The following is a 23,663-nucleotide window of genomic DNA, read 5'->3' as shown; positions in this document are numbered from 1 at the left end:
GGGACGGCTCCTCGATCGGACTATGTTCCTTGGGGAAGGCCGCGTTGCGGGCTGGGTTTGCCTGGACTTCACCATTCGTGGGTCTATAACCACACGGGGATCGTAGCTTGGGGAACATCTTTCCCCACACAGGCTTTGCTTCGCCAATAATTCCTGACCAAAAGTTGTGAGGTGTTGATGGGAATGCGGTGCAATGGTCGGGCGAACGGCAGATGACGAGGCATGCGCAGGATGAGCACTGGTGTGGTAGCGTTTCACAGGTCCTCTCACGCTCTCAGGTGCCGGAACCCCCACGTGTAACGACGCTCTATGCGTTTTTCCAGAACGGGACGGGTAGTCGTCTGTCTTTCGCCTCCTCTGTTCCATTGTCCTCATGCAGTCGAATTGACGATTTTGATGTCAGTATTAACTAGCTCACGTAAACACTAATGAATCATGCAGCTCTGGAAACTTTCAACAGTAATGATCTCAGCGGGACCTCTATCTGCGATATTCCAGCACACTTCGCCAGTAAGCGCTCCATCGCCTCTTTCACAACGGTAGTGCTCAGAATAAGACCCTCAAGAATCTTCAAGTCTAGACGTTCCCGTAACGTCTCAGTTTGTGTGACCACGGCAAACTGGTATAGCCTAAGCACAGCAGCGATCGTAGCAACGGGGTCGGCGGAGAAGTCTGCCTTGAGAGGATCGCAGCTATCAGTATGACAGAACTCGACCAAGCTAACCACCGTATTGACATCCACGTTCGTCACAGTCACGCCTTTGGCCATGTGTTCACCAAGAGACTGCCGAAAGACCGGCGATCGCAGGCAGAGGAGGCTGCGGATGGACTCCACTTGCACCACTACCCCGTTCGGGTCCGCGACCTGTAGAAAGGTGTCGAAGCAGTCTTTTGATGCCGCGTGTGCGAAGTCCTCTCGGAGACTACTATACGTCCCTCGGGTGTAGCGCTGGATTTCTGCGAGAATTTGGTCCACTGTGTCGTTCGGGCTTCGTGGTTGGTTTAGGAAGCTACCCGCGCGGGGTTTATGGTCAGTGTCAGTTGCCGCGGGGACTCCTGGAAGAATGTGGATGGAGGCCTCAGGATCTTCCATTTGGTGTTTAAACTCGGCTACGGCCCTCTCTATGTTGTCTTGGACTGACCGCGTAGATGGCCGCTGAATCCTACGAGGTGCGGGCGGAGAGCCTGACGGAGGGGGGGTGTCAAAGACACACACCGGTTGACTGGGAGTCGTAATCGGAGAAAGACTTGCAGGCGTTCTGTGGTCGTCGCTGGGTCGGGTGCTGCTCTCACTCTCAGGGTTAGAGTAGTGAGCCATAGTCGACATCACCTCAGTGAGATTGTGAGCCGACTGGCTTCTCCCAAACACAGTCACCTTGGCAGTTATGTTCAACTTGTTCCTACAACGGCCTACCATTTGGAGTAGGCCAGCCTCCATCGTGACTCGAATATATTGCGGGAACCCCCAAGTGCTGTTGGGCAGCATTTTGGGAAGTTTCTGCACCACTCGCGAATCTCCGATCAGGCTGCCATAGGAGTCGGTTAAGAAAACTTCAAAGTGTACCGGACACCCGAACGTGCCAGTAATCGTCGAGAGAAGGACTCCCACGTCTCCAGCCGTCTGCTCTGTGCCGTAAGGGTACAGGCGCAAACGAAACTGCGTGTGGTTGTCTCCAAATGTCTGCGTGTATCTCAATCTCTGGGGTCACCTCAGACTCCAGAAAGGATAGATTGTCTACAGCTTTCTTCCTCGCCTGGAAGAACTTCGGCACAAACCAACTGAGTGAGAAGTGCCGCTCTTTCATCCGTCACCAGCAGGTGTGTGCACTAGGAAAATACACATATCTCTGAGGTTCGCGCAAAAGGACGCCACATGATTAGTGTTCTTCTGACCAGTAAAACAAATCAGCTGTTCTGTCCTGCATTGGCGTTATGATTGAACGCACCCATTAATGTGGATCCCTGACATGATATCGCTCGAAAACATATAACGTATCTTTTAATAGATTCGAATGAGATTATATTTAACGAATGATGCGACACGGTTCAAAATTTTAGACAGCGGAAAAGTACACCTGCCGACCTGTTTCCCTGAAGGAATGATCACTATCACTCTCATGTGCTACCGTATCCGCGAACGAGGGCAGGTTCGTCATCTCCGCTAGCAGCAACGAAGACGTGAAAAAGTCAGCCTCTGATAGCGCTGGGCCCATTTCAACCCAGCGTTGGATGAACTCGGTGGTCAGTCTCATCGTCGCGTCATCTCTTGGGGAGTTGTGATCTCCTTCGACGCCTAGCAGCATGGATCCAGCTTTGTGATTGTACATCTCGAAGAGGGTCTCCGCGTGAGATCCATCAATGAAGTCGTCGCCTTGGGCGAATATAATCAGGGCAGGGCACCGAGCGACCTGGCAAGCAGTGTCCGCTCTAAGGTGGAAAATGTTAAAGCCTGCCTTGCTCTCAACTGTTCGCCGGATGCAGTTTAGGACCACCGAGGTAACCAATTTAGGGACCTTCCTTCCTATGTATGCACTTGCTAGCTCATCCGCAAGACGACGGAAGGTGCAGAATGGGGAATCTGCAACGATGGCCTTTACCTCTGGAACCTCAGCGCCGAGGTTCAGTGCAACGACTGACCCCATAGATCTGCCAAACAGAACAAACTCTCTGACTCCAAACGTCCTCTTAAGGTATTCAAGCAGCACTCTGGTGTCTTCCTTCTCAAACCATCCCAGAGAGATGTAGTCACCATCGGAGTGCCCCGATCCGCTCATGTCTAGTGTGGCAACCGACACTGGAAGTGGCAGCAGGTACTCTATGGAGGCCAGCGCCTCCAGGCGGCTGCTGGCGTTTCCATGGAGCATCACCACACATGGCAAAGTTTCCGCTCTCAGGCTGTGTGTGCGAGATTGTGGGCTTACGACTCGTGTAGAGCGAAGAAAGAAGCTTTTAGGGAGCCTCTGGGGCCGACTACGTCAAAGTCCCTTCTTTGGAAAATGACCATCAACTGGGGAAGCATAAACAGTCGTGGCCCCAAATCCTCCTCGGTGTACACTTCCCTCGGAGGCCGAATGATGGCTTGCCAAAGGGCTGAGTACGACACCTGTAGTAGCATGCTTTAGTCACCCACCATCAGTTTTTACTCCTTTTGGTCTGAGACTGACGAGATATCAGCCACTTTCTCCAGTCATGCTGGACATTGACGTCTTCAGCGTGGCATTCAGCGCGCGGAGCCCAACACAGTGAGAACCAAAGCGCTTGAGTACAGATTGCTTCAGGTTGTTGCAAGCCGGCTACCGTGTTGGAGGAATGTGTGGCTCTCTGGCAGTGGATTCCTCTGCGATGCATACGACCTCTTCGTAATCGACCTGGTTCTCCTCATTCTCAAACGTGGGCCGGGTTCTTGCTAAACACAGTGGTTGCTGCGGATTCAACCGACCCCGTGGACCCTCTGGACCTGTCGATGGTTGTTGGGTCAACGCTGATGGGGGCCGTGTCGGGGCAGATAGGTGAGGGTTAGGGGGCAGGCAAGTCAGTCATTGGATTCTTGGCTGATAGACTGGGTCGCAAGTCACTTTTTATAACCACCGCGGCGCTCATCGCCATCGGCGCAGTGGGCTCCTCAGTAGCAGGACTCCTCACTCCGGGTGACTGGCAGAGTACTTGCTACCAGCTAGCTTGGTGGCGGTTCGTATTGGGAGTGGGAGTAGGTGGCGAGTACCCGCTCTCAGGAGCGTTAACCATGGAGATGGACACCGAGATGGAGTTCTCTCCGTCTGAGGAATCCGCTATAAGGAGAACCAGATTGGCGGTGCTCTTTAGCATGCAGGGGCTGGGCTTCGTACTCGCTCCAGCCACGGTGTTGACTCTTTCGCTGGTCTTCCCGCTGAGCTATGTCTGGCGTCTAGCCTTGCTTATGGGTGCAGTGCCACCCATCCTCTCATTGCCCGCCCGCTGCCGAATGGTCCCCCCCGAGCCGCACTCTGAATCCCCGAAAGCGAAGATCGGGCTCAGAGTTTTTCTATGTGCCGCTTGTTGGTTCATACTTGACGTGACGTTCTACGGCACAGCGTCCTTCAAGTCGTCCATCGCGGAGAGCTTAGAGCTGTTGGAGACTGGCACGATACCAGCCCCGGACCGGACGCCGTTCATAATACAGGCATCCATGTTCAGCGTGAGGATTGACTATCTTTCATACAGCTTGCACTTTCGATCATGGCGCTGCCAGGCTACTACGTCGCAGTGGTACTTGTGAATACGATGTCGCTGATTAGCCTTCAGCAGGCAGGGTTCATCCTTCTATCGTGCTCATATCTGCTTCTGTCGCTGGTCAGCTTTTTAGGCCCTGCTTTACCATTCGCCACTGCTGTGAGATTCTGCCTGCTCGGAGTTACCTTCTTTTTCAGCAATCTAGGCCCAAACCCCACAACTTTCATCATTCCGATTGAGGTTCTTCCTCACTCTGCACGCGCAACAGGGCACGGAATTTGCAGTGCAGCCGGCAAGCTGGGTGGGGTGGCGGGGTCGCTACTTTTCGGAGCCGCCAGCGTGAGCCAGGAACGCCCTTCAGATGCAGGAGTACATACCTTTAGATGGGATAGTGCTGTCGTGTGCGCTACTCCCGGTAATCGGAGTGCTTCTTACGGCCACCCTAGCACCATACGCCCACGCCGAAACGGTGGAGATCGAGCTGGCGAATCAGAGTGCAGAGGGCACATGCTAAGCATGCTAACCTGCCAGACCACTTGCACAGCGGATTGGGTGGGCCTTGCCGTCGTCGGCGAACGTTATTGGCTTGTCTGTGGACACTATGCAGAGCATTTGTACTTGCAGCAGCGAGGCCAGCGAACCCAGGTTGTGACAGGAAGCTGAGAAATGGGTGACGGAAGTCTACTCGTCAGATTTTTCGAATTCCAAACTCTGTGTTCGTAAATTCCAGAACTAAGTTTCAAAACGCTAGATTGAATGTCCCACTTCTGCGAAGATTCCAACTGGCCAAAGGACCCCCGTAAGGCCCAGTGGCTACTCCTGTGGATGCACGTTTGCCACTTTCCTAATCACCCCACGAAGTTAGAGAAACAAGACATGGAACAGTTTCTTGTCAACTTCCACGACCTACACGAGGCCAAAGTCCTCCAAACGGCCATACAGACCATGCCCCCCTGGACAGACTCACGCCGGCAGCTGGTATTGTGGCTGTCTGTTGTTGAGAACGCAGTCCGAAGAGAGATGGGACTGGAGGAGCAAATGCCCTCGTACGACGCCAGAATGCGTCGGTGGGTGGGATTCAATTGATGCAATTGCGGAGTCACAAGTTAAGACGCGTGAGTGTTTGTACGCCATAAAAGTTTACACACCAAAAGTTGAGAGTTTACGCACATTATGTGCCTTCAAAAAGCTCCAAAAGTTTACACACCAAAAGTTTACACACATTAGTGTACCTCAAAAGGCTTCTGGGTGGCAAAGAGCTTCTAGCTTCAACTGCTCCTCACTGCATAAACGTCCGTCGCCAACACTTACAAGTCAGACATGTCCAGAAGCCCAAGGGTCTCCCAGGACGCCTTTGCGGGTAGGCAACTCGCCCATCTTTGAACGCTGGCCCAATCTCTCTTTGGCAGCACGACCCCGTGCCAGTCGGTGGCCGCAAGGGCCGCCTCATTAAGCCACTTACCGCACAGACAAGCACACTCCTCCTTGTCGCGCTGATTCCCTACGCGTCCGCCGTATACGACTCCGGCCACCACGTCTGCGAAGAGGCTTAGCCAGCCAGGTGGCAGAGGGTTCCTGAGCTCCACCTTCAGCATCGAGACTGCTATGTGAAAGTCCACGGGGGTCCAGTTCCACCGCCGACTCCACGTTCGTGGCACTAGGCGCTGGCGGTCGATGCAGCAGGCGTGGAAGAGGCTCAGAAGTACTACGACTCTCCAGTAGGTTGTGGTGGAGTCTGACGGAAGAGAGGGTACCTCCACGGCGGTCACAAGGGAGTGCACTACTGACCCGAAGCCGCAGACGGCCTCGATAACCTGTTTCCGGCAGAGGCTAATGAGTCGTGCCGGCAATCGAAGGGCTGCCGACTCATGTACCGTCAAGAACACGTGTCCTCTTGACTGCTGCAGCAAATCTGTGAGCTGCTCGAGCTGCTCGTCGGAGCCTAGGTGTACGTTCCCGATCAATGTGACGGCTTCTGCGTGAATTTCATCAAAGTTGGCCTCGCCGCCCATATGCTCCACAAGAAGGGGTACCCGAAGCCTATTTGCCAGCGACTCAACCCAGGCAACGGGGTCAGAATCGTCCTCGCCGAGGATAAGCAGCACAGGGACAGAGGGGTCACAGACGGCCTCAATGCTTCTTTGAGGCCGTATTATGGAGCTGTAGGTTGACGTGCCCAGAAGAGCTTCACAACTGCTGAGAACTTCTCGACTGTCAAGGTCCAGCGGGCTCAACGTGTTCGCTAGGCAGGCAGCGAGCAGCGGGCATAAACGTGATGGCACTCCCTGAAGGACATACTGGGCCAGGGCAGGAGTGAAGGAGTCGGAGTCCAGTCCATTCTCATTAGCGAACCGTCCAACGAAGCTCATCAGTTGAGTCACACTAACCTCCATCAAGGGAGACAGCAACCTAAGCTTTCTAACCGCCATCATGAGCGATACCCAGTGCGTCGCGGTCACACGGAAAGGCTGAGATGCGGCCGCTGTCTCGTGCAGCGCAACGTCCAAGCAGACCATCTCCTGTCGAAGCTTTTCCAAAAGCTCATGCGATTCGTGTAGCTGCGAAATGGCCCTGTCATTGCCAAGGATATCACCGAAGTCGTCAGACACCAAGCGTACAATGGCATCAGATGCCTGCTTTAGTTGGACTTGGACAGACGACATCTGAGTTATGGCGTTCTGCTTCTTCTCTTGCAGCTCCGGTCGGACCACAGCAAGCAGAACGGCAGTGACCTCCTCAACGAACACATCCGTCGAGGTCTCGAAAGTGACAAACGTCACATTCCGTTGAATGCCCCATGGAACACTGTCGGCCTCTGAACACAGAACCACCCGTCTGTCTGGCTTCATTCTCCTCTCTGTTTCTCCAACAGTCATACGTTGAGGTCCATTCCATGAGTGGCAACAGGCCTGTACCAGGGCTACGACGTCCGCGGACACATAAGACGGGACGTCTGCAATCACAAGCACGGATCCACTGTCTAGTGCATCCAGCATCGAGGCGAGGGAACTTGCCACTCGTCTGTAGGGCACCACCCGAGAGCCGCACATGCGCGTCAACCAAGCAAGTCCCTTCCTGTCTGGATCGAACAGAAACACAGGCCTCCCGGTAAATTGCTGACCGTTCAGTACGAGTGCTGCCAGCTCCATAGAGCGCTGGTTCCACGGAAGTCCCTCGCTCTGCCAATGTAGGCCTTCTGCATGTTCATGAAGCGGAATCGACTCGATTTTGAGTCCTCGCTTGTGCCCCAAGGCCTTCCAGTCCTCAAGAAGTTGGTACATGCTTTCCGGAGTAAGCCCGCAATAAGCGGCACGCAGACACCTCGCAACAGCAGACTCCACTACCACTTGTCGGCTAACCCGGAGCGCAGCCAAGTTTGCAGTCCAGTGCTGCAGTTCTCGCTCGAGTCCCTCAAGTAATGGGGCAGAGCGAGCCAGTCTCAGCGATAAGTCAGCTTCTCGGAAGCAAAGGCATTCAAGGTGGTGCTGGTGTTCGCCGAGAGAAAGTTCCAGCAGCCGCACTTTTTCGAGAGCATTGGACAGTTCTTCCTGTCGGCGGGTTAGTTCCTGGCGAGCCTCGCTGTGGCGGCGGGTAGCTTGTCGGGCTGACTTGTGAAATGGTCTCAGCCTCACCTGTCGCCATTAAGGGTTCGGAGGCTCGGTGGGCCTCCGCATAGTCGTAGACAGCCCGAACCCACGAACACAGGGACTTCGCAGCCAGAGAAGCCGACTTGACAGTATCAGGGACGAATTCCGGCAGTTCGATGTATTTACGAAGCTCTTCCAGCACTTCAGAAGACAGGTCTTCGACCTTCAAACATCGCAACTCGTGCAAAAAACTCGACTCCGATATCATCCTAGTAGCGTCTTCCCACTCGGTTCCAAGGCCTCGGATGACACAGACGGCCTTCAGAACCAGCACGACTAATGGTGGCGGGGCCTTGAACGACTTGACCTCGACAACTGACCTCTTGTCCAGCAACCCAAGGGCCGAGTTGGCCGCTCGGAGCATGGGGAGGACCCTGTCTAACTCCTCCTGCGCGGCGTGCTGTAGTTCGTGGGCTTGACGTTCAGACTCCAAGGCAGCGAGCTGGTCAGAGTAGCAGGCAGTCTCTACGAGCTGTAGGTTGACTTGCTCCTGCTGCATCTGCGACAGAAGCACGGCCGTGGCGTCTTTTCGAGATGAGACGTCAGGAGCCAGAGACATCAACTGCTCAGTCATTGTGCCTACGGCAGCTCTTGTAGCGTCCACACGCGATAGGCACCCCTCCAGACGGGAGATTTGCGTGTCGATGTTCATGGCGTTCTTCGCGACCACATGACGCAACGCGTAGTCCACAAGGTCCAGGTGGCTGGATACAGTAGGAAAAGTCCCTCGTCGGGGAAGCGAACCGAAAGAGTCGACGAGAAACTCAAACATCTCAGATGACACTGCCAATCCGTTCAAATGAAGCCGCAGCACGGCCTGCAGGATGTCCCTAGACCACTCCTCCAGATAGACGCGCTGAAACAGCTCTGGCACGTCCGAGTCGTCGCCTAAGGTCAGCACAGACTGCATCATTGGGCTCCTGTACACTCACCCTAGCCCTCCGTTCCAAAAGCAACCGCCCTTGAGCCCAGCACTGGGATGGCGTTGCGTCGTGATGCCCCCCAGATGAGAGGTCGGCGGCCAGAATGTCAACCACAGCGGGGATCTCGTCGGCTGCAAATAGGAATTGGAAGCTGCAGGTGGATGTCAGGTGGAAGACGGCTTCTTTAAGCAGGTCCAGGCCTGCCTCTGGCACCAGCAGCACCGTTGGGGTGGCTGCGGATCCTTTAGTGAATATGTGGAGAACGGCGGACTTGAGATCCTCAAGAGAGGCCAGCGAGCGATATTCCAGCCCTAGGATCGTCGCGGCGAGCCTCGCAACAACTTGGCGACCCGAACCCATAGGCCCCACTAATGCCACATGCGATGCGATCAACGACACTGTCGTCCGTCCTATGGCATGGATGAGGGCGTCAAAGAAGATGAGTTTAGGTATTGGGGCACCAGGGAGGTCGTGGTTATGACTCCGGCGCCACCGCTCTAACTGGTCGGCGTCGTCTTCAGCGCACGCTTCATACACGGTCTCCGGCGCAAAGATCACCACACCATCAGTGCTCAAGCGTTGGCGAGCCCTGTGCTGTGCCGTCGTGCGCTTATGGCATCGGAACTTCAAACAACAATGGGTTACGCATGGGACCTTCCGGTGAACAGCATCCAGTGTCAGAGCGACAATCCTCTCAGCGGTCACATGCGACGCCGTTCGAACCCAAGGACCTACCTTTAGCAACGCTGCCCGTGTAGTGTCGTCATAGTCAGCTACCGCACGCTTGAACACGGGAGGGTCATCCGGCATTTCCCCATCCGGCAGCATAGCTTGACTGATATGTGCAACAAACGCCTCCTGAGGCAGATCGGAAGCCCCTTCCACGACGAAAACCGTTCCTGGGAGCAGGGACTGCGAGACGAACCTCTGTCTGATCACGGAGGTACACTTCGAAGAGCAGACCATTTCTAGCAGCCGATCACACACGTTGACGGAGCCGAATGCGTCCCGTTCCGCAGTCGCAAGGGAGTCCACCGAAACAACGCACCCCGCTGGCAACAGAACCTCGTCCCTTGTCCTAAACAGCAAGCCAATGTCTCGGGCGAAGTGCTGGAGCGATTCCTGAGAGAAGACGGACACTCTGCCAGTAGGAGGACAAACTCGAGGAGCGGATACCTCGCAGTGGAGCAGGTGACAGTCGGTTCCCCTGCGCAGCACATGCAGAAACTGCGCCACGCAGTCGCGCAGTGAGGCGTTCGGGACCTGAGGACAGAGCAAATCAGGCAAGGAAGTCAGCTCGAGTCCCTTCAGCGCGGCTGCATCTCGCAAGCGATCGAACCACACTAGAGGGTCGGGTCGAGATGCGCCCACGGCCCAGCCCAGAGCCCACAACTCCTTGTGCTGCTCGTCGGCGTCGATGTCCGCAGACCTAACCACCAGACGCTGTAGGCGGCAGACTACAGCGTTTCGGTCATCGAGCGCCTCCAGACATTCCAGCGCCAGCTCACGGGCCGTGTCATTGAGCAATGTGCAGGCGACTACGTCTCTCCAGTACAAGCCGGGTGAGGGGCACCGAGTAAGGCTACATCGAGACACCGTGGCTGGGCTGGCCGTGTCAACGTCAGTGACCTCGAATATAAATTTAGTAGAGTTGCTCAGCAGAATTCGTTGACCGTTGGCCAGACAGAGTGTGCTGTTGTCATCCAGAGCGCTGTTCAGGTTCTCGACCCAGAATGGGTCCAAGCGTCCGCGGCATAGGACCCACACAGAGACGCATCGGACAGCCCTATGTACGACTCCCTCAACCCAAACGTGCTCTCTTTGGTAGCCGAAGAGCCCGGACACGCCCACTGACTTGGGGTACACCGTGACGAGGTCTACGGGCGTCTGCAGCGAGAAAGCTTTATGCAGTAGACGAACGACTGTGGAGTCGAGGGCGAAGTGGGGGGTGACGATGATGTGGCCTCGCCGGTAAGGCAGTGCAGCCAGCAGGTCCATGGCGGGGCGCATGATCAACTTGAGGCTCAAACCCTCCTCCAAACACAAATCCCGGAGATGTCTACAGATCCCATCGCGAGCTTCACGGGGGCTGTGGGGAATGCTACTTGGGAAGGTCTCATCCAACAACGGCATGAAGACAGCAGCCTCAGTGTCGGATAGCCGGGGACTTATCTCGCGGACTACAGCGCGCTTCAAGAGTCCGAGCTCGTCCGGGTTTGGAGCGCTACACGAGGCAACCACAGCCAATGCAGCCCTGACGCCCCAGTCATGCAGTTTGGACGGCGGCAACGCTGCTTCGGCAGTTTGGAACAGCCCAACCAGTCGCTCAGCCAAACGCTCTGCGGCAACGAATCCGGCCGCGCATAGCGAGGCGCTGATGATTCGCGCGCTATCCGCCTTTAGCATGGCGATAGGGCGCATTATGGCTTGAAGGTCTGAGGGCAGGCGGGCGCGACCAGCGTACAGTGGGTTCAGCGTGATTGCAACAACAGCGCCATCACGTAAAGGTACCTCCTGGCCGTCGATAGATAGGCAGGGCGACCCCTTCTGTTGGGCGGTCCGCAAGGCCATGACATGTGAAGTCACCTGGGAAAGAGTGCCGGGGTCAAGACGGTTGAACTCGTCAAAACATATCCAACAACCAGTCGAGGCTACGCCATGGAAGAACCGAGACAGAAGAGTGATGTCCAGGCCGTCAGAGCAGTTGAAGATAATGCAGCCCTTACCCACGACTCTAGCGAGTTCCTTTGTCGTTTCCGTCTTCCCAGAACCTGCCGGCCCTAAAGGAGCCAACCCGTAGCGCACCTGCATGGAAGTAGTCATGGAGAGGAACGCCAACTCTGTGAGAGGAGTCATCACTAGCATCCTCGGGGTGCCCAGATACTCCCAACCGTAAAGAGTACTCCACGTTCCTTGACGCACTTCGACATAACGTTCCCGAGGAAAGATGTAGGTCCTCAGCGTATTCCGCCACAGAGGGTGATTCGCCGACTCAACCCCCGCCATCAGCAATCGTTCTAGAACTGTCTTCTCATAGGCAACTAGCAAGAGCAGCTTCTTGGAAGTCTCGGATAGAGCCCCTGCCAAAGTCTTCTCTGAAACCGTCAGCGACTCCAGGAGCGACCCCAGCCGATAGACCTTCAAGGCCTGCTCAACCTGCGCGGTAAAAAGCGCCCGTGCAGCAAGTAGCTGCACCTGCTCGCAGTACTCACTGGAGAGGATTTCCTCGACAGACCTTCGAGTACTGTAGATGCTGAACGTCTGAGAAGCGAGCGTGCTGGCGAGAGAGGCCTCCAGCTTGGTCACCCACAATGGGAATGAGACACCCGTCACCGCAACCCAAGTCTTCAACGGAAGGAACTCGCCTTCAGTGGACCATACAGCCGAGATCTCTCTAGAGTCGTTATATACGAGTCTGTGAACGCCGATGAAGAGTTTCGGCACCACACCCTCGACGCTCTCCGGTGTTCCGACTAGGCATCTTATGGTCTCAGCGGTCGATAAGAAGTAGAACCGAGGACATGCAAGTCGAAGAGACCGGATATACACATCTACATCGTTCTGCACCTTCTCCACGGACCTCAGCCATTCTCGGATTGGACCCAGGTGATCGCGAGCCTCGTCCAGCAGAGGTATACCGCCAGTTATTTCCCGCTTGTAAGCTCGAATCAACACGGCATTCCACACCTGCTTCACTGCGGCGAATAGGACGTAAGACGAAGAGAGCTCGTCAGTGGCAGACGCGGTGAAAACTCCAGAGACACGGCGGAGGGCGTCAACCCCCTTCTCCAGTGACATGACGTACTCTTGGAGGCATAAGAGTCGTTGAGTCCATTGAGCCCCTTCCTCAAGGGCGACCTCTCGCCACGAAGCTAGTGAGCCAAGACAGGATTGCAACTCCAGCAGCAAATAGCTGCAGTCCGCTAGGGCGAATGGAACGTCAACAACAAGGTCCCCTGGACCTTGACGCCTCAAAGGCAGGTTGCTCTTCGACCAGAAGCACTCAAGTTTCTGAATTACGGTTTGGAACTGCTTTCTGGCGGAAGACGTAGCGCACACGCCTTCCAACTGGGAGAGATGAGGCGAAAATCCGCCGACATCTGCGAATTGTGCGAGTGAGGCGGTTACCGGAAGATTCTGCGTTTGAAGAAGTTGCTTCCATGCCTCTGCGGGCACGTCGACACAGTCCTGAATGCACACAAGTCGTCCAGTCCATTGACGGAGGGGTTGAGCTAGAGCATCGATCAAGGCCGAGTCCCCAAATGCCAGCGCCTTCGCGGTCATCGCTGCCTCCGAAGTCACCTGGAGAGAGAGCCGCTCGCATATATCGCGGAAAGCCACTCCTAACAAGGGTAGCTGCAAAAGACCGACAGTCTGAGTCACTGACTCACTGAAGGCCAGGACCTCAGCCTTCCAGTTGCAGAGCCCCACAGTCTCCAGAGAAAGAGGTAACAGCGAGACCGCCTCAGGGTAGACATCGAGAGGCTCCTCCCAAAGGCCATCGAACGCATCTCGGAGTAACAAGACGCAACCAGGCCTTGGCCACTGGGCCGCGAGTTCTTGTGCCGAAGTCCAAGGCACTGCATTACCTAACCACTAAAACCTTACGCTGCTTTACCGTATGGAGGGCTTCAAGAATTTCAATGATGGCGTTCCGGAACTTGGAGACGTCTGGAAGGGTCATAAGGGACTGGGTGTCGTTGCTTGCACGTAAACGATAGAGGAGACCTTCCGCTTCCGTCTCCAGCCCCTCGCACGCGGACAGGAGGTTCGCGTCCAACCACTGAAGATTGGCGGTGACGTTCCTCTCCAACCGGGCCAACGGACCCGTGACCAGATCTCCGAACCCAATAAGCGTTCGAACGACTTTTGCGGGGCATTCAACGCCTGGTGTCGCGGTCAGTGAGCGCTCTGCACAGACAAGATCTTCCTTCGCTGCGCCCGCGATGGCGAGGGCTTCGACGAGAACCGCGACATTCCAGGTGAGCGGCACGAACCCGAGCCCCCCGCTGACCATGGATAGACTCTCAGTCAATTCCGTCAGAGTTCGGGATAGGCAGTTTACGGCGTCATCCACTGCATAGAGTAATTCACCACGGCTCGAGAGAATTGCGGTGTCTAGGAGAGCTGTGGCTGCAGATATGTAGGGACTGAGGGTGAGCTGGAAGCCGTGCACATCGTGGGTCGGACAGAGTTCTAAGAGTCCGGTGCGTTGTTTGATCAGGTTCAAATACCGTCGCAGCTCGGTTGCGCCAAACGTATTATCTGTTTGGACTTCCACGGCTGGCGTTGATGTGGACGTCAAGCCGCACAGAAGTTTGCCAGCAGCTTCAGTGACTTCTAGGTGGACGGCATCGCACTTAGACTTCCACACTGATAAAAGATTCGGGGCCCAGGTACAGCCCTGTTGGAGTAGATCGCAAATGATGCTCTCATAGTGCGCAGTGCAGCAGCCTGTGACGCTGCCAACGACACCATCGATGTTGTCTTTGAGTGATTCAACCTCTATCACAACGGATCCGCGCTGTAGTAAGAAATGATCCGCAAGGTTAGACCATATCTCAGCTAGCCTCCACAGATGAGACTCACAGACGACTCGCGAGAGAATACTCAACTTTGGAGTCATTTTGGCCTTCCTACCGGCCTCGTGAATGTACTCAGCCCTCTGCTTGACTTGCCGCCTAGCCTCCACAAGGGTCAGGCTGCGATCCCTGTTGACCACAATGGTCTGGTTTTCCTTCAACCCGGCGAACGCGGAGGCTATATCGTGGCAGGACTTCTGGGATAGCACTGCAATCCGCTCCGTTGTCAGCTTCATGGCATCCGACACTCTCGTCCTCGCTTGGATCAGAACTGCGTTCACTTGTTGGGGCGTGCCGGCCAAGGTCAGGGAAGGCGTCTCAGGCCAGACGAGGGCCGCGATAAGGTCTTGTATCTCACACTGCAAGGAAAAACGTGGCAGGAGTGCTAACCTTCCTTGTACTGATACAAAGCGTTGTCGTCTTGAATGTGCCTGCAATCGTCTAAATGCCAAGCGAAGCTTCAGTGACTTCAAGAAGGGCATTTCAAACAGCCGTCTAGTCAGATGTGACAGGCGACACCACTGCTGGCTCCCACATGTCCAAGAGGACCCATCACTGTTGATGAACGTGATTCGATTGGGCAGGATGACGGCATGGTTCTCATCGAGCTCCTCACGTGGCACAATACGCAAAGCTAAAGGATCTGAACTGCTGTCGGCCTCAATAGGAGGCCGCTTATGAGGACGCCTGTCATCATTGGAATCGTAGCCTTACTTCTTGGCGGACTCGACACCACCCCTTACGTGGTTGGCGTAGAAGAACTCCACTGACGTGTCGGGGCTGTGTGGACATCCTATTTCTCTCACGTTTCCGCAAAGAACTTAACAGCTTGGATGCCGGTGCGTATCGCGCTGAGACATTCACGTTCGTCCTTCTGGAGAATCCTCCTTGAGGTTTTTTGCACCTCAGGATATGCACTCGGGAGGCGGCGCGCTGTGACCCTTCGTCTGGCAGGTGGCCGTAACGGCGGCGGCCGCTCGGAAAGGTCACTGAGTTTTCGGACAGGCCTGTCTGACGTCATCTCGCGAATCTTGATAGAGTTATTGTAGTAATTATGAACGTGCTGTGGCTCTGTGTGGCGACTTGCTTCAGCATGTCACTTGTGAGATCTCGGGAAAGCGTACATAGATTGTTACATTCACAATGTTTTCTCCGCCAACGGAGGAACCGTTCGTCATGGACTCCTCCAAGATCACGCCGGCTGAGATTATTGACGGAAAACTAGCAGGCCTCCCGCCATGGATGCAGTGGTCCGATCGTCTCCCTCCTCCAGAGCAAGCCCCTTTGGATTGGAGAGCGCCGCTGGGTAGGGTGCCATTCTTCATGTACGACAATGAGCAATGGCGGCAGTTGACAAATCTTCCGTTCAGTTGCAGCTACATGGCGAAGCCCTGTGCGGAATTCTATTTTCTGCATCAGTTGAGGCACCATCCTTGGAGGGTGTACGACCCCTCCAAGGCTGTGGTGATGGTGTTGCCTATCATAGTATCTGACTTTCTCTATCCTCAAAGGAATTGGGAGACGAAAACGCAAGCTAAACTAGTTGACGCGTTCAAAACCATCCGCGAACTGACAAAGGACTTCTCCAGTCGCACTCACGTTTTCTACTCTGGCGACTGGATCACTCGCGAGAACCTCAATCGCCTGAGATGGAATGTCACTTTAGGCCTAGGGCCCAAGCCAGTCGTGGCTGTCGAGACTATGGATATTTCAAGTGAGTCAGCGCCAAAGGCAGTTTCCTTCTTCAATGCTGGTCTGTCAATCAGACGACCAAGGGAAATTGCAACCATACTCAGCCGCCTGCCTCGAGAGCAGCGGCCTCGACAATATCGACAACGTCCTCTACTGTTCAACATGGTGGGGAGAGCCGATAGACGAGTCTCATACTACCAAAGATCGCAAGTCTTCAATTTGTTCAAGCAGTCCTCTGAGCCGTCAGCGCTGGTGCTAGTCACGAACCAGGACTCCCTGCCGCTGCGCTTTGACTTGCCCAACTGTGACGAGGGGGTTCCTGACCCAGCGAGGTGGCATGGCTGCAAAACAACCGCCGACAGGATGAACCTAGACACGGCCGATAGTCTGCTGAGGCGCTCTCAGGTGGTACTTGTCGTTCGCGGTGATGACGGCGGGTCTCAGCGCATACACCAGGCCGCCTCAATGGGCACGTTGATGGCCTTGATAGGCCCTGCGGTCATTAATGAAGGCCTTCCTTTCCACTGCCTGATACCATGGAAGAAGGTAGCATATGTGTTCCCGGATCAAAGCATTCTGGAGACTGAAGAGGCCCTCAAACTCGTGACCACCACAGTCCAGTCCGAATCCCAAGCCAGCTTTTCCGCACGACTGCGCTTGTATCAGCGGCACATACCTGACCTGGTGTGGGAGCTGCCCTCCAGTCGAGTCGGCGAAAACATCCTCATCGAAGCCGCCAAGAGAGCAAGCCCAGACGAGCTTAAAGGAGCAGGTCTATCCTTGCTAGACTTCGAGTGTGTTTCCGGAGCTGCAGATTGGAGGTTTACTGAGTTCGCAGAGATGGACTGGCCGGATGGAAAGGGTGTATGGCAGTGAATAACGTTTACACGATTTACGGTGGGCTCGGGCTCCCTAGGGTTGTGTTAAGTGTTTACACAGCAAGAGAACTACTGCCTGTGCTGTCGGTACTTGGTGTACAATACGTCTACAATGTCGGCAAGGTTCTTGTGCGTGTCAATGCAGTCCCTGTACAGGCTCGGCGTCACCTCCTCCTCCGTGAGGGTTAAGTGGCCGGAGCTCTGATCGATACGGCCGAAAAGCTTCTTGTCCAGAATCATCTCAGATATCTTGAGAGAGATTTCAGCTTCCGGCAGCTTCAGCTCATCTGCTACGTAGCGCAGGTCTATGCGTGAGTAAGCGACGAGAATGCGGGTTATATTGGTCTCGAGCATCCTCTCCTTAACCTCGGCCAGATGAGAGACGAACACCTCGTCGCCCATGAGAACGTCAGCGTACTCCTTCAGAGTCTCTTCGAACTTTCCCAACAGCCGCTCTTCATGGCACTTCGCCAGCGCGAGCAGAGCGTAGACCTCGCGTCCGGTGTACTTGAGGGCATTCTTGCTTGTAGTTATCGCCTTGATCTCGTCGAGGGCTTTATTGTTTTGAATCAGCTTCAGCAACATCATGTATTTCAGTGCTACCATAGCCCTTGGATCCGAACCCTGATTGAACGCCTCGAATGCTTCGAGCAAATATGATGATCCAGTCCTGTAGTCCTTCTCAGCAGCCGACAGAACTCCAGCCGTGAGATCGATGTCGGCTTGGACCAGAGGAGCCACATTAATTGCGGCGGCAACGGTGCGACAGGATGTCAGCGCGGCTTTTGCCTTTGGGTAGTGCTGGACCGCAAAGTGCATCTTCGATTCGATGAGGTAGATCTCGACGAGAATGACCTTATCGTCGATCTTTTTGACCTCAGAACAGAGAGGCTTCAGAAACTCGACTCCCTTCATGTATTTCTTACCCTTCAGATAGACCTGTGCGAGGCGAGTTTCGACGCGATGACGAAGGAAGGTGCGCTTCTCTCGTCGACACCACTCTACTACCTTCCAGCAGACCTCCTCTTGCAGCTCAAAACTCTCATCCAATGTAGCGACGATATCGATCAGTTGCCGAATGATCTTGGCGGTTTTGGCCTTAGGCAGAGTTTCGAACAGGGGGTAAGCCTTCTCGAACGATTGAAGAATCTCGGTTGTGCAGGAGTGCGTCACGTAGTAGTTCATGATAGAATCGAGTGCGAGCTCTTGCAGCTGGCTCACGCTGGTCGGGTCGGAGACGAATTGCTCGGAGTACAGCTCATCCGAAGCGGGAATCAGCACAAGACCCCAAAGTTCTGAGAGTCCCCTGAGTTGCACTTCTTCCAGGTTCGAGTTGACCCGTTCAAGTGCCGACTTGAGGATGGTGGTGAGTGGTCCTTCGGAGACGGGCAGTCCCTCAAGGCGTTTGGCTGTGAGAGCTGTAGCCATTTAAAATAGCGATATGCCAATACTTGTGGTGTGGCAGCTAGGATAGAGTGGGGATTGATGTTAGCATAACAATGGGAAGAGTGTTGTGTGTATTAGGAGCTAAGTGGTGTCCTTTGAATTTGGCAATTTTGAGTTGAATGTACCTACAGTCACGCGATAAGGAACGCCGCCGCCCTGAAAACGCGTCTACCTGCTCAGAATGCCAGGGAGGTGGCGAGTTGGTCTGCTGTGACAGCTGCACCAGATCGTTCCATGTCGGTTGTTTGGAGAGGGCTCTGGAGCCGCAGAACGATTGCGACAGGTGGTTTTGTCCCGCATGCAGAGACTTCAAGTCCAACGTCTTGGCAAAAATTGGAGCTCTTCCGGCGTCTCCAGACCACCCCAGCGACATTGCGACCTCGTCTGACCCAGCAAGCGATAACGACGAGAAGCGCCACTTACCCCGCAGGTCGACACGGAAAACCGACGAAACTCGAAAGGAGACCAAGGGGATAGTGAGTGAGGGATCCTGGGACGCGTCTGCCAAGATCAATGTTGGCTCTGCGTTTCAGGTGGCACATATGCCCCGGTTCTACCTCGAGGCGGAAGAGTCCGGCGTTAGCTATGACAAGTCACAGACCCACTCCAGAGGAGTGATCTCCACGCGACTACGGAGGGGGCTGAGTGAATGTCAAGTGGCTTACAGTCCGGTGCTCCTCCGGCGAAGTTGGACGAGTATGTCTGAGAGAGCACAGCAGGACAGATGTGGGATTTAGTGGGGAACTTCATGCAGTGAAAGCATATTGCAAGCAAGTGGAGTTGGATTGGCCGGAGGAGCGAGTACACTATCCATACCTTTCGGATTTCCCTTTCAAGATCCTGCATTACTGTAAATATGACACCGAAGAGGCCCTAAGACTCCTCCAGTCCCCAGAATTTGACTTCCTCGCCGTCTGCGACCCTCCAACCAAGCCCTATCTCAACAAATGGCGGCCACGAGACCAGCGCGGAGAAATTCCGTGTGCTCCATTCCCCCCCAGCAATTTCCCAGGCAGCCAATGTTAATTACGCACGCAGTCGTTTGACAAGCTCGCCTCCACGACAGGCGGCGCGTTGCAGCGTACCGACGATGTCCAGCGCGTCCCCCTCACCAAGCACTCGCAAGTTCAAGAGCCCCTCGCCCACGGGCAACTTCTTAGTGTGCATCTGGAGCCCAATGGAACATGGGAGGTATGGATGGCCGTAGGCTTGTTGTTCTTGCAGAGGGCAGTAGTGGTAGACGTCAAAAATGGGCGCAAGCGCCAACTTCAGCCATTCAACGTACTTGCGTGCCTCCTCTACAATCATAGGTCGGGAGGGAGTCACGAGGGCTTCAAGCTCCACGTCGATTTTCCGCCGTTTGATTCCAGTTTTCGTTCGTGCGAAGAGAATCTGGTCCAGCGAATTCAAGTCCAGGATAAAGTCCAGGTCGTGTAGGCGAGGTCGAAAGAGGACCTTCCAGTCTCCACCGAATGGGAGTTTGGGAGACAACTTAGCTAGGGTATTGCCTGTCGCTGCGTCGCGAAGTCGGCGGAAGGCATGGATGGGAGGGGTGGTCAGCAGCAAACAATGAGGGTCTAGAACAGACGACACCCAAACGTAAGGCTTCATGCCCTTCACATTACGGAAGTAGGCGCTCTGCAGGAGCGCAGCGGTGTCACCTGTCACGTGGGTCTCCTTGCACCCGATGCCAACGTAGAGTGGCTGCCGGTCAAACTTGAAGTGGGTGAGGATACGAAGAACTGACTCCAGCACCACAGGAGGAGTCAGAACCAGGTTCTCACAAATCACTTTATCTGCTGTGGACTCAAACACCGCCACCACAAGGTGGTCTGCTAGGAGCTCGTAGCCTCCAAATCCTTGCGCCTGGAACCAACCTCGAACAAGCCTGCATCCTGCAAAGAAAGCAGCGTTTTCAGACCCGAAATTTCGGAGGTACGTTTGGATGCGCGGAAGGTACCATTCCCGTCGGAATTCAGCGAACTCATGCGCCGAGGGCCTCGACTGCCAGGTGGGGTTGAAGTTGGAGACGAGGATAGCTTGCTCAGAACGCAACACAGGGACGAATATGCGAAGACGAACCACCAGATGCTTCAATACGACGTCTACAAAATCCTCGGAGGTGTGCCGCCGCAAGCCCTCCACATCCGTGATCGCTAGCAAGAGCGCTGTCTTGAGTCTTTGGACAGCGGCAGCGTCTGCCGGCCACTTGGAGCTCGCCTCAAACTCAATGTAGCCCTCAGCGAATGCAGGCGTGTCGCCGAACTTGGGTTTCCTCAGCGGAGTTTCAGCGCGAGCCATAACGGCACCTGTGAAGTGGATTTCTGCGACGGTCAACGGAAGCCCCTGCTTTGACATGAGAGTCAGCGAAAGTTCATTGATCTGGTTGTCGATCTCTGTGGTGCAGTGAGGCAACGATAATCCTCCAAAGGGAATACACCCCGCTTCCACATCCCAGGAAGCCTGCGACTGCAGCGCTTTCGACAGGAGTTGCACCGCTGGAGGAGACGGCAGGCATCCGTCCGGGAAGGTAACGTGGTTGGCTGCGGGACGACGCTCCAACATGACCGCTTCGCACACGGATCCATCGTGAAACCGCCTCGTTTCACAGGCGGACCCCCAAAACCGGCCAAAAGCCTTTCCCTGAGCCGTGTTGGAGAGCGGTCCCCTCTCAACGAAACTTGACAAACTGTCTGGTGACTCGATTATCACCCCGACAGCAACCTCAGCGGAGCTATCTCCGTTGGTCACGCGAACGACCATGGACAGGACTCGGCTCTTGAGAGCTCGGCGACAGAGCAACGACAACCACTGGGCGTGGCCCATGGCAGCCCCTTGATGATTGAGGTGTCTATGCTGGATGATGTAAGCGAGTGGCAAGCCATCAGGACCTATGGAGCTGGACGCAGGCTTTAGAATCGTCTCTTCCCAAGCAACTTCTTCGTCGTCACTTGCGAAGCTCACAGATGGCAGTTCGGAAACGGCGTGGAAGTCCACGAAGCTCTTCGCGACTACAGCACAGGGGAGCATGGGGGATTGCGAGTGCACGTAGCGAGCCTCGAATGAGGTGTTAATTGATCCTCGGGCTCTCCAGCTAAGTTCCTGTACGTGTAGTTGAAGACGCCACAGACAGTTGTAGTGCTTGGTCTTCGAGTCAAACAGAATCAGTGGGTGAGTGAGTCCAAGGAGAGGAGGACCTTGAACGCCCATAGAAGGACCTTGAACGCCCATCATACTCGGGGATGGGGGGTGAGAGAGCCACGTCAGGAGCATCTCCACGAGCTGACTACTAGTCGCCCCTATGGACGGGGTCTTCGACAAGCATAAATGGGCCAGTAGCACGTGTACCTGCGAAACTGCCAGAAATGAGTCCTGGAACCCACGGTTATGCAGCCATTGAGCCAACAACACGCACGCCGTCGAAAACGCGGGAACCGCGGCAGAGACCCCTTGCAACAGTTCGGTCAGGGCACGTAGCCGACCATCCTCCATGACGGCGGGCCAACAAGACACGTTGTCGGGGTTAACACCTTTCAGACGGAGTTTTACTGCCTTTTCGACTGGCATCTCGGGTTCGAAGAAAGGCATCAGATGCAGCAGCCACCGCCTCTTTGGAGATGCAGGCCAATCCAACACTAGGATAGGCTTGCGTTCATCGTTATACAGGAACTCGATGCTCACACCTACCCCCTCCTCGACCACGGCGTAAAGTTGCGTGGCAACTTCCACCACCAGCGCAGTCCTCATTGCGAAGTAGTTAACAGGGACCACATCTTCTTTCGAGTGGACGGGCACGGCAAACCCAAACTCCAGCACTCTTGTCAGGCTGAACGCCCCCCCGAAAGCCGTTGAGTTCATGGGCACCACGCCAGTTGGCGGAATGAAGTCCACCTCCTCTGTGGAGAAGGGGAAGTACTCAGATCCACATGCCTTTGATGGCTGCAGCTTGGAGACGAGGGAATCCAAAAACTCGTTGGCGGCAGTAACGACGGACGGGTCGACAAGGCGCTTTGCGACGAGGGCCTCGATTTTGGGCTTCTCATCTGCGGAGCTGTATGCTTTAGCCTCCATTGTGGACCGCAGAACCTCCTGGGCACGTTGTGCTGCTTTGATTCGAGGCACCATAACCCCACTTATGGGTTAAATTCAGTAATTGAGCTGCTGCTGGCATGCGGATTGAACACGAGATCAAGCTGGACTTCAAGGACGTCCTCATCAGGCCTAAAAGATCAACGCTGGCATCTCGATCTGAGGTGAATCTCGACCGCACTTACACGTTCCGGCATTCCGGCAAAACATGGACTGGCGTGCCCATAATCGCCTCTAACATGGACTCCACAGGGACCTTTGAAGTCGCTAAGGCTCTAGCCAGTTTCAAGATGCTGACAGTCCTACACAAGCATTATACAGTTGACGAGATCAAAGCCTTCGCTGACGCGAACCCAGAGACTTTGCCTTACGTAATCGTTTCATGTGGCTCACGAGAAGGTGACCTGGAAAAGGTACAAGAGATCTTCCGTTTGGTCCCCGCGTTCGACTTCATTTGTATTGACGTAGCCAACGGCTATCACGAGAAGTTCGTGGGAGCCGTTGAGAGGCTACGGGCTGCGTTCCCCAACAAGACTATCTTCGCTGGCAACGTGGTCACAAATGATATGACTGAGGAGCTCATCCTGTCAGGGGCGGACATTGTGAAGGTAGGCATCGGCCCAGGTTCAGTCTGCACTACGAGGAAAATGACAGGCGTTGGATACCCTCAGCTATCTGCCATCATTGAGTGCGCGGACGCTGCGCATGGCCTTAAGGGGATGGTCATCGCTGACGGCGGCTGTGCGTGCTCCGGTGACGTCTCCAAAGCCTTCGCTGCTGGAGCCGACTTCGTGATGCTTGGTGGCATGCTTGCCGGTCATGACGAATGTGGAGGTGAGCTCGTGACGCTGGAATCCGGACAGAAGCTTAAAATGTTTTACGGAATGTCTTCCGACACCGCTATGAAGAAGTACGCAGGTGGAGTTGCAGGCTACAGGTCCAGTGAGGGCAAGACCGTCACGATTCCCTACAGAGGACCAATCAAAGGGTCCATATTAGACATCCTTGGCGGCGTTCGCTCCTCATGCACCTACGTCGGAGCTGAGTCCTTGAAGGAGCTAAGCAAGAGGACAACCTTCATCCGGGTGAGCCAACAGTTAAACCCAGTTTTCAGCTCGCGGGAAGTCGCCACCGAAAATCGCGGAAACGAGAACACGACTGCGCAGTAATCTTAGCGAAACATGATGGATTACGTTT

The 23,663-nt window shown here is 55.0% G+C and overlaps 10 protein-coding genes across 15 annotated transcripts; 5 read left to right on the top strand and 5 right to left on the bottom strand.

Moving 5' to 3' along the window:
- Positions 1-433: 433 nt before the first annotated feature.
- On the bottom strand, positions 434-1,438 carry KVP18_000693 (uncharacterized protein; the record flags this gene model as incomplete). Its single annotated transcript, XM_067950027.1, has 1 exon — positions 434-1,438. One exon carries the CDS (start codon positions 1,436-1,438, stop codon positions 434-436), a length of 1,005 nt encoding a protein of 334 aa, XP_067805371.1.
- Positions 1,439-2,054: 616 nt separating this feature from the next.
- KVP18_000688 (uncharacterized protein) lies at positions 2,055-2,864 on the bottom strand (the record flags this gene model as incomplete). The annotated part of the gene is made up of 1 exon (XM_067950015.1): positions 2,055-2,864. One exon carries the CDS (start codon positions 2,862-2,864, stop codon positions 2,055-2,057), a length of 810 nt encoding a protein of 269 aa, XP_067805359.1.
- Positions 2,865-3,189: 325 nt separating this feature from the next.
- Positions 3,190-4,723, top strand: KVP18_000724 (uncharacterized protein; the record flags this gene model as incomplete). Of its 2 annotated transcripts, XM_067950075.1 has the most annotated exons (6): positions 3,190-3,242; positions 3,269-3,390; positions 3,417-3,509; positions 3,537-4,174; positions 4,201-4,548; positions 4,577-4,723. In XM_067950075.1, the coding sequence occupies 6 exons, from the start codon at positions 3,190-3,192 to the stop codon at positions 4,721-4,723; spliced, it is 1,401 nt and encodes a 466-aa protein (XP_067805415.1). The 2 variants fall into 2 exon arrangements, with proteins under 2 accessions (XP_067805415.1, XP_067805416.1); XM_067950076.1 differs by lacking the exons at positions 3,190-3,242; positions 3,269-3,390; positions 3,417-3,509; positions 4,577-4,723 and having other exon boundaries at positions 3,743-4,255.
- A 242-nt stretch (positions 4,724-4,965) lies between these two features.
- KVP18_000683 (uncharacterized protein) lies at positions 4,966-5,295 on the top strand (the record flags this gene model as incomplete). Its single annotated transcript, XM_067950007.1, has 1 exon — positions 4,966-5,295. The coding sequence occupies one exon, from the start codon at positions 4,966-4,968 to the stop codon at positions 5,293-5,295; it is 330 nt and encodes a 109-aa protein (XP_067805352.1).
- Positions 5,296-5,516: 221 nt separating this feature from the next.
- KVP18_000692 (uncharacterized protein) lies at positions 5,517-14,843 on the bottom strand (the record flags this gene model as incomplete). 4 transcript variants are annotated; one of them, XM_067950026.1, is made up of 4 exons in its annotated part: positions 5,517-7,813; positions 7,842-8,760; positions 8,789-13,359; positions 13,388-14,843. In XM_067950026.1, the coding sequence occupies 4 exons, from the start codon at positions 14,841-14,843 to the stop codon at positions 5,517-5,519; spliced, it is 9,243 nt and encodes a 3,080-aa protein (XP_067805370.1). The 4 variants fall into 4 exon arrangements, with proteins under 4 accessions (XP_067805370.1, XP_067805368.1, XP_067805367.1 ...); XM_067950024.1 differs by lacking the exons at positions 8,789-13,359; positions 13,388-14,843 and having other exon boundaries at positions 7,842-8,628; XM_067950023.1 differs by lacking the exons at positions 5,517-7,813; positions 13,388-14,843 and having other exon boundaries at positions 8,687-13,063.
- A 572-nt stretch (positions 14,844-15,415) lies between these two features.
- On the top strand, positions 15,416-16,929 carry KVP18_000679 (uncharacterized protein; the record flags this gene model as incomplete). 2 transcript variants are annotated; one of them, XM_067950000.1, is made up of 2 exons in its annotated part: positions 15,416-15,463; positions 15,490-16,929. In XM_067950000.1, the coding sequence occupies 2 exons, from the start codon at positions 15,416-15,418 to the stop codon at positions 16,927-16,929; spliced, it is 1,488 nt and encodes a 495-aa protein (XP_067805345.1). The 2 variants fall into 2 exon arrangements, with proteins under 2 accessions (XP_067805345.1, XP_067805346.1); XM_067950001.1 differs by lacking the exon at positions 15,416-15,463 and having other exon boundaries at positions 15,505-16,929.
- A 71-nt stretch (positions 16,930-17,000) lies between these two features.
- KVP18_000707 (uncharacterized protein) lies at positions 17,001-18,359 on the bottom strand (the record flags this gene model as incomplete). Its single annotated transcript, XM_067950051.1, has 1 exon — positions 17,001-18,359. One exon carries the CDS (start codon positions 18,357-18,359, stop codon positions 17,001-17,003), a length of 1,359 nt encoding a protein of 452 aa, XP_067805392.1.
- A 137-nt stretch (positions 18,360-18,496) lies between these two features.
- Positions 18,497-19,114, top strand: KVP18_000675 (uncharacterized protein; the record flags this gene model as incomplete). The annotated part of the gene is made up of 1 exon (XM_067949991.1): positions 18,497-19,114. The coding sequence occupies one exon, from the start codon at positions 18,497-18,499 to the stop codon at positions 19,112-19,114; it is 618 nt and encodes a 205-aa protein (XP_067805338.1).
- Positions 19,115-19,403: 289 nt separating this feature from the next.
- On the bottom strand, positions 19,404-22,502 carry KVP18_000716 (uncharacterized protein; the record flags this gene model as incomplete). The annotated part of the gene is made up of 1 exon (XM_067950065.1): positions 19,404-22,502. One exon carries the CDS (start codon positions 22,500-22,502, stop codon positions 19,404-19,406), a length of 3,099 nt encoding a protein of 1,032 aa, XP_067805405.1.
- Positions 22,503-22,546: 44 nt separating this feature from the next.
- Positions 22,547-23,635, top strand: KVP18_000669 (uncharacterized protein; the record flags this gene model as incomplete). Its single annotated transcript, XM_067949980.1, has 1 exon — positions 22,547-23,635. The coding sequence occupies one exon, from the start codon at positions 22,547-22,549 to the stop codon at positions 23,633-23,635; it is 1,089 nt and encodes a 362-aa protein (XP_067805327.1).
- Positions 23,636-23,663: the final 28 nt, after the last annotated feature.

Source organism: the organism of the source record quoted next, assembly GCF_019968955.1.
Source record: "MAG: Porospora cf. gigantea A chromosome Unknown PgA_NODE_9_length_97101_cov_340.895, whole genome shotgun sequence".
NCBI classification, from domain to species: domain Eukaryota; phylum Apicomplexa; class Conoidasida; order Eugregarinorida; family Porosporidae; genus Porospora; species Porospora cf. gigantea A.
Note: the sequence above shows the minus strand (reverse complement) of the source record. Positions and strands in the feature narration are given on the sequence as shown.